Here is an 11,756-nt window from a genome sequence, read left to right as displayed (position 1 = left end):
TTCCTGGTCGCTACCATTCTGTCTCCAAGATTTAAGCTCTGAAATATTTTATTTTAGTAATACACCAGAGGTACGACAACAGAAAAACAGACTTGAATGCAGGATCAGCATAGACTGTGCCATACCACACTAAGAGAGAACATAGGCAAGGCTGTGTTACGTACACACTGTTAGTATTTTATTTTATAGATTACAGGAAATTAGAAAGTTTGAAAGCAGATGTGAAATAGCCAAACACACACATACCCTTATGTTCAGCTACCACAGCCTGACAATTACGAGAGGTACAAGCACAACAAAACTAAATCCAACTATTTTAACAGTACCCAGGTGCATCTCTACCAGAAGTACAATTACGAGACAACATCAGGTTCATATGAACTTTTATTGTCATATATACACAACTTAAGAAACAAATCTCAATTTGAAAAAGTTCAGAAGTTATCTTTCAACAACACAACACAGACATACCTTTGAGGCAGCAATTATCACTCCTATTAAGGCTCTTATGTAAGGATGGATATCATGCAAATGCAATTAAAGAGTACATTACATTTCAAAATATGCAAACTAAGTTTGACTTTAACTCTTTCAGAAAAAGAACATGTCAAACATTATAACTGTGACCCACCAAAGCACGTACATACATGCTTGAAGCTAAGTACACGGACTAGATAAACATAAGTAAAATGGAACAACCCTCAAGCTGTCTTAACCAGATCAGAACTACAGTCCCAACATCACAAGTGTCAATGTCTGCACCAACCGTGTCATTTCACATTCACATAAACTGCTGCTGACTGCAAAATTCCATATGCTTTTTCAACCTGAAAGGTGCACATTTTTTAGCTTTGGCATGAATTTGTGATCACTTAAAGTACTTAATCCCTCCACTGCTCTTCCCTCCTGGGGAAAATGCATGCACAGAGCGCATCTGTATCATAGCAGTGAACAGCTGAAACTGCAGGAGTGGCGTAACAGAAATTTCCATTAGGCATTTAGAAACATTCTGATTAATTTTTGTACACTGTGAGCAAAAGCTGGATTTTTAAACCATAACCAGCACTAGCACTAAATCAAACAAGCAATGCTGATCTACAAAAAGTCACTTAACATTTTAGCATAATAATGATAATCGTGCAAACAGAATCTAAAGACGGTCTACTATTACCAGCAGCAAGAAAGCTACATTCCCTCTTTATATTATTATAATAAATTGAAATCAAATATAATGAAGACGATCAGCTTCATGACCTTTTTATTGTCTTCATTAACATAACCCAAAACTAAAAAGACTGATTACTTGAAAGTGTTCAGTATGCGAAAACAAAAAAGAACCCAACTGTTGTGACCTCTCTCAGGACATTACGTGCACTGCATGATGTACGAAAGGTACCAGATTACTATGTTTTCTTTCTCCAAGCCTAACGCTAGCACAATAAAATTTTTGTTGTCTGCTCAAAAGGAGATAATAAGCTATTTTCAAGTTTTTATATCATGTAATTTTCTGGCAACTATCAAATGGCCTAAAGACCCATCATTATTATTATCATATTACATTCAGCACTTACAAATTTCCTACAAACGGTATCCCTCACTTAAGAAAATAATAGTTAAAAATAGGAAGATTCCTTTACTTCAGTCCATCTAATTCTGAGTCACAGCAACGTATCATTTCAATACTGCCAGGCATATACTCTGTGTGTATCTGCAACTATAAGGACAAAAAGGGAAAAGAAAGATTCACTTTACTTTAATCCTGACCAACAGCTGTTAGCAATTTTCTTTAGTTATCACTGTGGGACGTGATGGATGGGAAGACTCGATATGCTGAGGAACTAGTATATAGTGTACAAGCGCTCTCAAGGACTATTGTTCAACAGCACATTCAGTTTAACTAGAACTACAGACTGTAAGAGGAAACAGATAGTTCCTGGGAGCATCTATCACTCTTCAGAGAAGCTGTCTGATCACGAAGATAATATCTGAAAGAACAATTGCATTATCTTTTGCTATACAGCTAGTATATCATGCCACTGAAGGAAAAGTAAATATTAATTCAAGTGGTAACTCAAACCAAGAAATCAGCATAAAAAAACCAAGTTGAGATATTACCATTTTAAGACTTTCAATACACTTTGCAACACAGAGAAACTGGATACACACAAACATGCAAGTCAAACAAAGCTAATCTACAATAACCAAAACCAGAATACACTTATTTCAAGACTTAAAACATTAAAATATTCACCTGACAATAAAGAGGAGCAACAGAATAAGGTATAGATCTAACCATGTAATTCAATGAAAATTCAGTTGACTTTTCGAGTCTTTATATCTCTCCTCTTTTTACCTGTTTTTATAATTTCAGGTCATAAACTTACTGAGTGACACAGGAGCCAAAATGCAAATGTAAATAAGATATCTTCTCTCACTATTAATAGTAATGCTCCAGGGATTTGTGATTATCTATGTATGTAGCTGCACAGCCTTTTTCCAGCCCATAATTACACAGGATGTCCTTCTCCCAAGGATAAAGCAAAATGTCAACTATTCAAATAATATTTTTGGCATTGGAGCAGACATCCTTCTTTTTTGAGCAGACTTACCCCATCTGGGCTGCACACTCATTTAAAAACATGCACTGACACCCACCACTAACCTGTCGAAAAGTTGTGCCCCATCATTATTAGATGTAGCTCTCAAGTCAGTAGATGAATCTCAACAGACAAATGCCCTTTTCTACACCCAAAGTCTTACAAATAAGAGTCCATGGAAATAATTACTAATTTGGTCCTCAAACAAAAGCTCCATTCCAAAGTATGAAATAAAATTATTAATCTTTGCCCCAAACTTTAAACACAGACTATCAAGAAAGGCTCAAAATTGCTCATCAAGCTTAAGAGATTAATCTCAGAAAATGTCAAAGGCATTCCAATACATTATAAATGACATAAAAGAATGAGCAGAACTCTGAAAGGCTCAAGAACTTTTTTATAAAGTCCTGAATTTTACAAATACAGAAGAAGGTAGCCAATGCAAAACATGGAGTACAAAGAGTTTAAAGAGCTTTTTTCATCTCAAAACACCTCAAACCACAGAAGGAAGCAAACTGCACTAGAAGAAATTTACAAGTAGTCTTCAAGGGAAGCGTCATGTAAAGCACACTGCATTAATCTAGACTTGACATTATGAGGGCATGTCTCACTGTAGCAAGGTCCATACTAAACACCAGATCAGAGACAGAAGATTAAAGTAAAACATCAGATGTCACAGTCACTGTTCCACTGATCCGGGAAAGGCAGAGACTCCAAGGTGAGCAGAAACTATGAACCTGCTTAATAAAGGCCATTCTTGCAAAGTCAAAAAATCATACATCCAACACTTTCATCTCTTCATTAAAACAGAAATACTAAAAAGGAGCACTCCATAACATATCCCCATTGCTTCTGACTGACATGCTGAATCAAAGGTAAAAGCAGAAAGTTAGCAGAGATAATTAAAGCAACAAAGATCTTTTAGCACAAGGCAGCATAGCCGAGCAGCTTACCGACCTGAAGATGAATTTTGTTTGGTACTTAGAGAAGCTGTTAGTTGACTGCTTCAGTTTATTAGGCATAGAAAAGTTTTCATCTAGAGGTCATTCTGAAAAACACCTCATTCTGTGTTTAAACACGTATGAAGCCAAACAGAAACCAGTCATAAATTTTTTTTTTTAAAAAAAAAAGGATACCTATTTGCTGGTTTTCCTTCCAAATGTTTCAGAGAAAAATGTCAATTTAATGCTGACAGCAAACAAGGTTGTCAGTCTAATTAGATTTTTTGTTCTGTCATGCTCCTGATCCTATCTAAGTACTCCTGTGAAAACAAATCCAATCAATGATAAAGGCACAATTATACAAACCTGAACATTCATACTAAATGTAGCTAGGCAAAAAAGGGAGAGAGGGGAGGGAAAACAAAGGTGAAGTATATTTCTCTTCAAATAATTAAGTCAGTTTATTTTCCAATAGGCATATATATTTAAAATAAGAAACAGCAATAATACAGCTATAGAATCTAATTCTCTTTCAAAGCAGCAGCATATAAAACATAGAAAAGCTAAAACCTCAGCACAAGCTTCAATAAAACGGACTGAGTGAATTTTGCTGAAGACATGAAACTCACAAAATACAGTACACAAAAATACTGGAATGCGTAAGATATAAAGCTACACATCTTAAGTAAAGAAAGGCATTGTAAAGTATACAAAATTTGCAAAATTAAACCATGGGATTTGGGGGAAGAGTACCATGGATACAAACAAGTTGGCAATCAATACTTGTAGATGGAGAGAAGAAAGTGGCAGTTTTACATTTAGCATTCAGTTTTCAGGTTCACGACTTCACTTTCTTAGCATCCTTTTTTCCAGAGCTCTCTGTAGCCAAATCTGCTTTTCTCTTCTGTGACTAGAAAGGGAAAAGAAATTACTTCATAAACTCAAAAAAATGGTGGCATTATACTAAAAACATTAGAGGTACAAGACTAATTATGCACAAAGATAAATGACCCTAATGCACTATATATTTCAATTTGGTTTTGTAAGATGTAAAGGAAGAGCAAACAAAAATTCCACATTTAGGTACTTAATTCTGCTAAGCTTTTTATCTTCTTGAGATTATTACATGGTCTCAGTGGCACAGGTACCACACATGCTATGAGTTGTATGAAAAGATCAGGACCTTGATTTACAGATAATCCTGTTCTAACAATGACAACTCTTCAAAATAGAAGTAGCATTTTTTTTATCATTTCTTCTTCCAGGAACCACTATTTAGGGAAGGAATAACAATCTGAAATTAAATTAAGGCAAACATATGATATAGATATGTGGGTAGAAAGAGGGTCGTGCTACTTTTTATTAAAAAAAGTCTTCCTCTGCTACTTATACAAAACACTCACCTCAAAAAAAAAAAAAGCCACAAAATACTATGACTTGGCAATACACATACAAAATCTAGGAGAGCAGTGAATAGATAAATACTTCAGTTTAAACCATCAACTAATGGTTTATACTAACACAGTGAGTAGCTACATTTTTCCTTTTCATTTTCTAACAAAATATAATTGAATTCTGCCCCACAGGAAGTAAAGAAAGTGCTACTAAACATACTGCTGTAACTTTTGCTCCTCTTTTCTTCTTTTCAGCTCTTTCTTTTTCTTCAATTTCCATATTTTCTTTTTCTATTAATGATATGAGAGTATTGCATCGTCTCTGAAACTCCTAAGAAAACAGAAAACATCAAATTCTCTGTGTAAATTGAAAACAGCGATTCCATGGGCTTTTCCTTCCAACTCAAATGCGTCTATTAAATTCAATGAAGCAATTTTTGAACCACAAGTTATCCTAGAATTGCCCGGTAGCGTAAATCTAACCTACAACTGGTCTATTTGCAATGAAGTGAACAGGTGACCTTTTTGTCCAGGAATTCGTCTCTATTTTCTCAGCATCTGTACCCTGTATATTGGTTACATGAGGGAAAACGATGCAGCCTGCATACTTTCTTGATCCTCAACGTTCTGAAACAGTCAAGCATATGACTCATCTTTGAGACGTTAATACCCTCAAGCTTAACCACACTCCTTAAGATCTGTAGTTTCCACAGATTCCTCTATGAAGGGGGCTCCATGGCCTTGGGTGAGAGTTCTGTAATTCAGAATGGACTCTCAAGCACATAACTTTACTTTACCAAAAAAAAAAAATCAAGTTCTTCAGGACATTTTTCTTTACAACTCCCTGCTGGAAACATTCTAGTCTCATGCACGTAGCTCTGCAAACAGAGTACTGTAATGAGTCACTTCTACCATAGCCTATAAAAGCAATCCTACACCCCGCAGTACAGGTTCAAATATAAATTAGGGCACCACGCTTGTGCTCTGCAATGTGACAGCCCTGCTGGTGCTAACATACTCATTTTGACCAATAAAAACTCTCAAATTTCACCCACACAACAGTTTTTAGACAAAAAGGCGACAAGTCTGAGAAAACTTGAGTGCAAGCCATCCCAACATACATTTCACCACCAAACACACAACAAGAGAGCCTCTGTCCCAAACCCTTACATGCTATAGATGAATAGAGATGACAAAAAGTAAAAGACAGAAGTAGGAAGACGACTGTCAATATGTCAGGAGCATTTTACATCATTTATAGTTGGGCAGACTGCATTCAAAGACTTCGAAGCTGCAGGTAAAAACTGACTCACATTGCTCCATAATAACAATTAGCTAGATCTTTTCTAGTATATGAGAAACTCATTTGTGCTAAATTCAAGACAAGCAATTAATCAGAATGCACTAAGAAACAACCTTAATCCATTTGCCTAAGGCACGAAGAAAAATCCTCCTCTTCCCTGGGGAAAAGTGCTTGCATAACATTTGCTAAAGCATACAGGTTTAAGGTTACACTTTCCAGCTGGACTACTGCTCCAGAACAGCAGCACAGAGGATGGACCCAAAAACTATTTTCTCTGGAGAATCACAGAAAGCAATTGACAGTAAGATGCAATATGCACATAGGTTTCTTCTATGCCTACCACTGGAAAGAAACTGCAAGATAAATCCTGCCTTGAGCTACTAAAATTTCCATATGAATTGATCCGTTCCATTTTTTTGCACCAAAAATACACTTAAGAGTTTAAAATACCCTGCACCTTTAGAAATGAGATTTTATTCAGCATGGCTTGATACTTTTCTCTTTAGGATGGAAAGAGGTAAGATGTACTTCGCTCACCCCTTCACAGCTATAAAGACTAGTATTGCAATAAATAAGATGGGAGCACTGAACCATCACCTTCTGCATGACTGAAGGCAGAGATGCTGACTTGGGAGTGAAAGCAGTCCTAAGCTCTGTCAACAGGCCTGTATTTACAAAGGAGTCCTCTGTCTTATAATGGGTAGGGTGTGCAGAAACGTAGAAGAGAATATGTATAATTTATGACTTTGGAAAACAGATACACAATTCACAACTGCCATGTTATCTTGCATTCTTCCTGCATGGGCAGAAATAAAAGAACATCTAAACTTAAAAATTTAAACCTCTGTGCCCCACTGAAAAAAAAAAATTACAGTTTTAGGCACTCTCAATCTCTTTGAAAACTTACATTTAGGGTAAACCATCTGGTTTTGCAATAAATAAATGAAGCAGAATTTTTGCTTTCCAAAGAGAAATCTTCAGAAAGAGAAGGAACGGAAATAAGAAGATGGAAGATAAATGAGCTATTTTTGTGGAATTCAAGAGACATCTAGTGGTCAGAACACAAAAGTTCTCACAGAGCCTGATAAGCCCTTTTCAGAATTATGCTGCCCTTCCTCTCTTATGTAAAAAAGAGTATTTTTGAGATCAGATGTCAATTTCAGTATTCTAAGGAGTTTTATTCACTTCCACTGAACTTACTACTTATCAATTTATAAAGATTTCTATTCACATTTGGTTCATTATTCTTGGTACCAAGTGACTTTCCAGCACATTTCTTCATAAAAATTACCAAGCAAGTGCAAAGTGATCCACAGAAATTCATACTTCCACAAGTGTCAGGATATTTGAATACATATAGTTATAAACTACTAAACCACACCAATCGTGGCAATTTAAAACATTTTGGAAAACAGTGAAAGATTACTTTAGCTTTGTATTTTCATACTATTATTTTTCAATTGTATAATAGCAGAAAACCTGAAAGTATTAATATTAATGGATAGAATTTTAAGAGAAAACACAACCCAAAAGACTCTTATATTCCTAGTGCCTCAATTTAAGCATTAGACACCACGAAAGACATTCTACACTTAAGGAAATTTTCCGATCCCTTTAAAAATAAAATTATACTGCACATCAAAGATCTGCAAGAAGATTTAAACTTAATATTTAATTCTACCCCTTACTTAACTATACATCAACTAACATTGAACGTTAAGCAACATTTTTAATTTCTAGTGTCCATTTCTGATTTACTCAAATGAACTCCTCCCTCCGTAGACAACTTAAAAGAAACTACATTACTAAATACTAGAGGTTCCTCTCTTTGTGGATATAATCTTGAAATCCTGTATTTCTTCAAACAGACATTTTAGCAAGTAAAGCTTGTAATTCTTAATTAAGGGATAATTGCTGCACTACCCACAAACACTTTAATTGCAGAAATATCAAGTAGAAATTATATTGCATAATTATAAGTAGTACTGGGAAAAGCAAATATTCCCACCTGTTGAAATACACATTTTAAATATTTTATCTTATGTTTTATTTATTCTCAGCCCAGCACCCAGAATTCTGAAAGAACATTTTATAAACAAATCCTGAGGCCAGGAAATTAAAACAGTAGACAATAATGCACAGTGGTTCTGCAACTGCTAGACTAAACATTTAAGTTTCATGATTGTAGCATAGCATTTCATTAGAAATTTCCTTACAAGACTATGAAGAGAATCTATGACAGCTACACAAGGGACAGTGTTCTCCACTGTTGTATCAGCCATGATGAATATGGGTTTGTACACAAGCAGACAAAAATGTGTTCCAGCTCTCACTCATCACAAGTAAGATGAAGGTATTTCTGGTATTATAAAAAAATTGGGAAGTACATTTTTCCTGTATAAACACATTCACAGGAGAATGCACGTGTACTTCTTACACGAGGTACATGTACTTACAAGTATTACTTGCAAGAAAAAGGAACTGAACTACAGGAGATCTGAGAGCAAAGTCCAGGGCAGAGCTAACAGCTTATCATCACTAAGACTCCTGTATTCTGAGGCTGGGACCTATACAGCTTAATATTTGCAATCATCAAGGCTTCTGTTAGCGTTATCACTTCCCAACGAATAAGAAAATTAAAAAAGAACGGCTCTGCTCTTCAAAGGAAAATAAAATACAGTTAAAATATAGAGTAACGGTCTACTTGCTATTGAACTTGTGTTACATTCTAAGTATGAATAAAGCTTTCAGGAAAGTGTAACTAAAAAAATGTAAGCACCTGCATGTGATAATCCTTATTCAAAACCACAAAATACATTTTAAACCAATTGCTTTAATGATTAACTCTCACAGGAATCACTAAATTTCCTCATGCTTTTAGAAATTAAGTACCAGTTTCAGAAGAGCTGTTCTTTCCTCCCAGTATATAATTCAGATGTTTTCACCCTTTAATATTGTCCAGTAATTCTGAAAAGCAGTCACATTTTAAGGCATACAGTTAGGTAAAACTTTTTGTTTGCAATAGAAGTAATAAGGATATCTGTAAGGATAGTCTACCTCTGCATTAATTCCTTTGGGTATCATGGGACTTCAGCTAGGCAGGTTTTCTAATCTGTTTTTTTCAGCCGCATTGTGTTGTTCGCTGTACTAAGGGAAGAGGTTATTTTATTAAAAACTAGAAATGATAATAAAAAACAAGGTTATTTTTTCAGTACTTGTTTCCTAGGCTAATATTCTAGCCTCAATCCAAATTTGATGTGACTGTGCTTAAAAAAAGGAACAAGATACCTCATGGATTTAATCCATGTAACTGATAACACCTACCATTGCAGTTCTGGATTTGATAAACCAGTCAAATCTGAACTGAGGAGCATTGCGCACACACTGCCTTAGTTCCTCATACACATTTTCTTTGTCAAAGCCCATCTTGTGTAGCATGCATATCAAAAATCTGTCTTCCTCTTCTGTGTAATTTTTCCCTTTGTTTGTTCCATACTGAATACGCAACTGATGAAAAGGTGCCTTGTACCTTGCAATCTGAATGCAAAACAAAAGTAAGGTCTATTAAACATCCAATGTTACACCAAAAACTTACTACATATTAGTGCAAATTAATGATACATGGTACACTATATATGCTATATAAAAAGATAGAACTCCCATCCCAAACTAATCCTTTTATGAAGGAATTTGAAAGACTTCAGCTGCAAAAAAAAAAAAAAAAAACCTGCAATGATTACTTTGGCATCGAGAGCTTTCTTGATACTGATCCTCCGCTGAATTCTTGCTTCTCCTCGTTCAATTTGAGCCATAATCCTCTCAATGTCCTGTAGTTCATTACAACGTTCCCAGAAAACAGCTAAAAATACAAAACATAATTTGTAAAATAAAATCTTTTCCTCTACTCTTACTACTGAGGCATTCCAGCCAAAAAAGGAATGCAGTTTGTAGTTCCATTAAATCTTTTACTACGCTAGTCAAGATATAAACTTGTATAGATCCATTACTAAACATCTTTAAAAGTTAACTATAAGCAAAGGTTTGGTAACAATCATAACAAAGTTTACATTCAACATAATTAACAGTAGCCAGGAAAAATTCTGAAAATAATTACTTTAAATGATGGCTTTTCCTAACATGGTAGAATACATTAGAGCCCCTAGTATAGCAGTGAAACCCTGATACTTCAGTTTTCACTGGCTACCTCTAAAGTCAAAAGAGACTACTTAAGTCTCTCTGTTATAAAAACTAGTAATTTGTGGCTTCTTTGGTGGCACCTTTTCACAACAGCAAAATGAAATCCAACACTTGGAAGGGAACTCTTGTGGAGCTCTTCCTTTTTAAGCTACAGTAAGTACACTGTAAAGTTAAATTTTATTAAGGTGTTTAGTAAAATTAAATCCAAGGACAGAACAGGAAGAATTCTGTCCAGACTAAAAAGCACTGCGTAAACGCAAAAGACAAAAATAGAGTGTACTAGCTAAAATAGCATACGTACTCACAGCACAGTCACATTGCCACTACAAGGCAACTTCATGATTCCACAAGATCATGTCAATGTAAATTAACTATGCCCAGTTCTAAATTTTGGCTAAGGAGGGATAAAGGTGGCTGAAGGCATATTTATATCCTGCAAATTCAAATTTTTTAACATAATTAAGTCATCTGAAAAAAACATTGTGTACTTTTTAAAAAAAAAAACTATTCTTGCAGAATGTAGATGTGTGTAACTTTAAAAGAAGATGTAGCAAAAATTATGGTGATACCACAGGATTAAGAAATAAATTTCAAAATCTCACAAACCTGAATATTCAATGACCTCCTCAGGTGACTTTCCCTCCACTTCACGGGCAATATTGTCTATATCATCACGACCATATTTCTCATTAGCTTTAATAAACTGGTTAAAATCTCTTTTATTCCAGTTTGTAAAACCCTGTAAACAGCAAGATATCAAGAAAGCTTTACTTGTTAGAAGAGAAACATTTTGCAGAATTGTCCTGCGGGTCTATCATTGTTCCAACTGGCAATGCCCTTGCAATGTCACATAATTACCATGTTTAACAGCCTTTCAGGACTTCCATAAACTTGTGTTGTCCAGGGTTTATTACTGGATCGTTAAAAGTCTGAAGAGTTGTTTTTGTGCCTGACTCCACATGCATTAGTAAGAGTTTTTTACTCTTCTGTCTTTAAACTTTTTACGAGGTATTTCTCCAAAGAAACAAGCTCAATGACAGGTTACCGTAATTTTAATCACGCTTCAGCAACAAAAGTCTTAGGAGTACAGGGTGCATCAATGCAAGTGTCACTTCAAGTAGTGCAAATACCTAAAGCAACAGCTTCTACTTCGGACATCTACAAACTTTCAGACAAGCAGTTGGATGAAGGCATAACTATGTCAGGAAAGAATCTCTAGACCAAAAAGATGCAATCAAATGGAAACTCTATAGCACTGTCAAACAGAAAAACAGTTATGTATCAGAAGAAATTAATCCAAAACTGAACAACAGTTCCGTGAGAT

The 11,756-nt window shown here is 35.1% G+C and overlaps 1 protein-coding gene across 2 annotated transcripts in view; it reads right to left on the bottom strand.

Moving 5' to 3' along the window:
- Positions 1-366: 366 nt before the first annotated feature.
- The window catches only part of SMARCA1 (SNF2 related chromatin remodeling ATPase 1), a 31,081-nt gene continuing 19,691 nt past the window's right edge, over positions 367-11,756 (bottom strand). Inside the window, exons 20-25 of one of the 2 annotated variants that reach the window (XM_069868020.1) lie at positions 11,039-11,171; positions 9,976-10,094; positions 9,560-9,772; positions 5,153-5,263; positions 4,355-4,448; positions 367-1,714 (exon numbers count right to left, since the gene is read on the bottom strand). In XM_069868020.1, coding sequence (XP_069724121.1) covers positions 4,377-4,448; positions 5,153-5,263; positions 9,560-9,772; positions 9,976-10,094; positions 11,039-11,171 — 648 coding nt within the window. In that variant the 3' untranslated portion in view covers positions 367-1,714; positions 4,355-4,376. Of the gene's footprint in view, positions 4,449-5,152; positions 5,264-9,559; positions 9,773-9,975; positions 10,095-11,038; positions 11,172-11,756 lie in introns of both variants that reach the window. The other variant, XM_069868019.1, reaches the window with a different exon arrangement.

This window comes from Phaenicophaeus curvirostris, chromosome 13 (assembly GCF_032191515.1).
Source record: "Phaenicophaeus curvirostris isolate KB17595 chromosome 13, BPBGC_Pcur_1.0, whole genome shotgun sequence".
Taxonomy (NCBI): Eukaryota; Metazoa; Chordata; class Aves; order Cuculiformes; family Cuculidae; genus Phaenicophaeus; species Phaenicophaeus curvirostris.
Note: the sequence above shows the minus strand (reverse complement) of the source record. Positions and strands in the feature narration are given on the sequence as shown.